Below are 1963 nucleotides of genomic sequence, written 5' to 3'. Positions count from 1 at the left end.
CAAGTGCTATATCAAGGCTGGCACTAACTGTTAAAGGTTGACTGCAGTCCTCCAACTTCACTGCCACCATCTCTGGACCCTGCTGTGAACCCAGGGACTCTGTGGACTTGGCTTCAGACATGGTAGCTGGGCTGTGAGATGGATATTTCTGCGTTTTCACCAATGTGGAGATACCGGCGCTGCTCAAAACGGCCCTGTCGGAAGTCTTCTGTCCTTATAATATAATATTATGGTCATAGAGACGTTACCTTGCTGTCTGTCCTTATATGGTCATAGAGACGTTACCTTACAAGCTGGCGACCTCGACGGACTCACTATTCCACTCGTCTTCAGGGCATGGACTGCCTTCAGGGCTGCTGCTGGACTGTCAAAGTCCACAAACCCATAGCCTTTACATTTATTTGTTGTCTTATCAAGGATGGCCTTAGCCGATACGATCTTGCCATACGGCTGGCAGAGTTTGACTAGATCCAGGTCGGTGGTTGCCGGGGGCAACCCGCGGATGTACAGGTTGGTTGCTTAAGACCAAAATAAAACCAGTAACATCTCACCAAATGAACACTCATTGCAAGCAACATATTTTTTTTCATATATCTGACTAATAAACTACCTGTAAAAATCATTGAAATCTTTTATAGAAAAAAACAAACTTTCAATCGCATGCATTTTCAATATCACATCACGCGGTAGGCCTACGTGTCCCATTGCATCAACTTGAGAATCCTTGGTAGAAAATACACGTCTTTCGTCTACCTATTTTTCTGTATCTTTCTTTTTTGGGAATAATTCGTTTAGTCCATTTACACCTTTTTCCATCCTCCGCCGTAGTAGTTTCTGTTGACTCCGTCTTCCACAGATGTTTGGTTGAAGCTGCAAAAGAGGGTCCCGGGTCTGGTCCATCAACAGCGGCTGAGACTGCCCTCAATGTGACATCATCTGTCATCGCCCACAGCATCCATTAGGGCTCACTGAGGTCATCTGCTCATTACTTGCTTTGTTGACTATATGGAGAGGAATTGTTGGACGAATCCACCTGCTGCTGCGTGCCGTTTTCAGCAGCAGCCTGCATGTGGGAATACTGGGGGATGTAGGCTCCTTGCATGGCTGTGTTAGCAGGAATGTACGCGCCGCTGTTCCCCAGTGAGAGATGGCCCATCTGCTGTGTCATCATGGCGGTAGGCTGCATTGACATGGTGTGGTCCACAGAGGGCGACATCACAGCTGCCGGGTGTTGCATAATGTAAGGCTGATGGGCCATCCAAGAATGATTCTGCACCTGGTAGGTGGAGACAGGAGACATATAAGGAGACATGGCCGTCTGAGCCATCATCCTGTTAGTCAGGGTGTACGGAGACGCGTAATACCCATTCTGCATAGCGGCTGAGGATGGATCATAGGCCAGAGTCATCCCACCCAGTCGCAGCTCCGCCTCCCTGGGCCATGTCCGTCCGTTGGGGACAAACGGACTGTGACTGTGCCTCTTCCTCTGACCATCAGCAAACTTACAGAGCAGGGGCTCAGGGGGCGCCAAAGTTCCTGGCACCATCTTGATAAACTTCCCATTGAAGTGGGAGATCACTGCGTTGCACTTCTCTGTGGACTCCATCCTGGCGAAGCCCACCCCTCTGCTGTTCCCACTGTAGTCCCTGAGGACGCGGGTGGAGATGACCTGGCCGAAGGGCCTCAGCACACTCTCCAGCTCCTGCTCGTCCACTGACAGGGGCAGGTTGGAGATGTAGAGGTTGGTAGGGTCCTGCTCCTGCTGCTTAGCCATCTGAGCTTGTATTCCACTCGTCTTCAGGGCATGGACTGCCTTCAGGGCTGCTGCTGGACTGTCAAAGTCCACAAACCCATAGCCTTTACATTTATTTGTTGTCTTATCAAGGATGGCCTTAGCCGATACGATCTTGCCATACGGCTGGCAGAGTTTGACTAGATCCAGGTCGGTGGTTGCCGGGGGCAA

The 1963-nt window shown here is 50.4% G+C and overlaps 1 protein-coding gene across 1 annotated transcript; it reads right to left on the bottom strand.

Moving 5' to 3' along the window:
* Positions 1 to 891: 891 nt before the first annotated feature.
* On the bottom strand, positions 892 to 1963 carry LOC308164512 (RNA-binding motif, single-stranded-interacting protein 1-like; the record flags this gene model as incomplete). The annotated part of the gene is made up of 1 exon (XM_080538583.1): positions 892 to 1963. A coding segment is annotated over one exon (978 nt), but the record flags the coding sequence as incomplete, so codon positions are not given.

The sequence above is a fragment of the Nansenia antarctica genome, assembly GCF_963989245.1.
Source record: "Nansenia antarctica genome assembly, chromosome: 8".
Classification (NCBI taxonomy): domain Eukaryota; kingdom Metazoa; phylum Chordata; class Actinopteri; order Argentiniformes; family Microstomatidae; genus Nansenia; species Nansenia antarctica.
The sequence above is the reverse complement of the archived record's forward strand: the minus strand, read 5'-3'. Positions and strand labels throughout refer to the sequence as shown.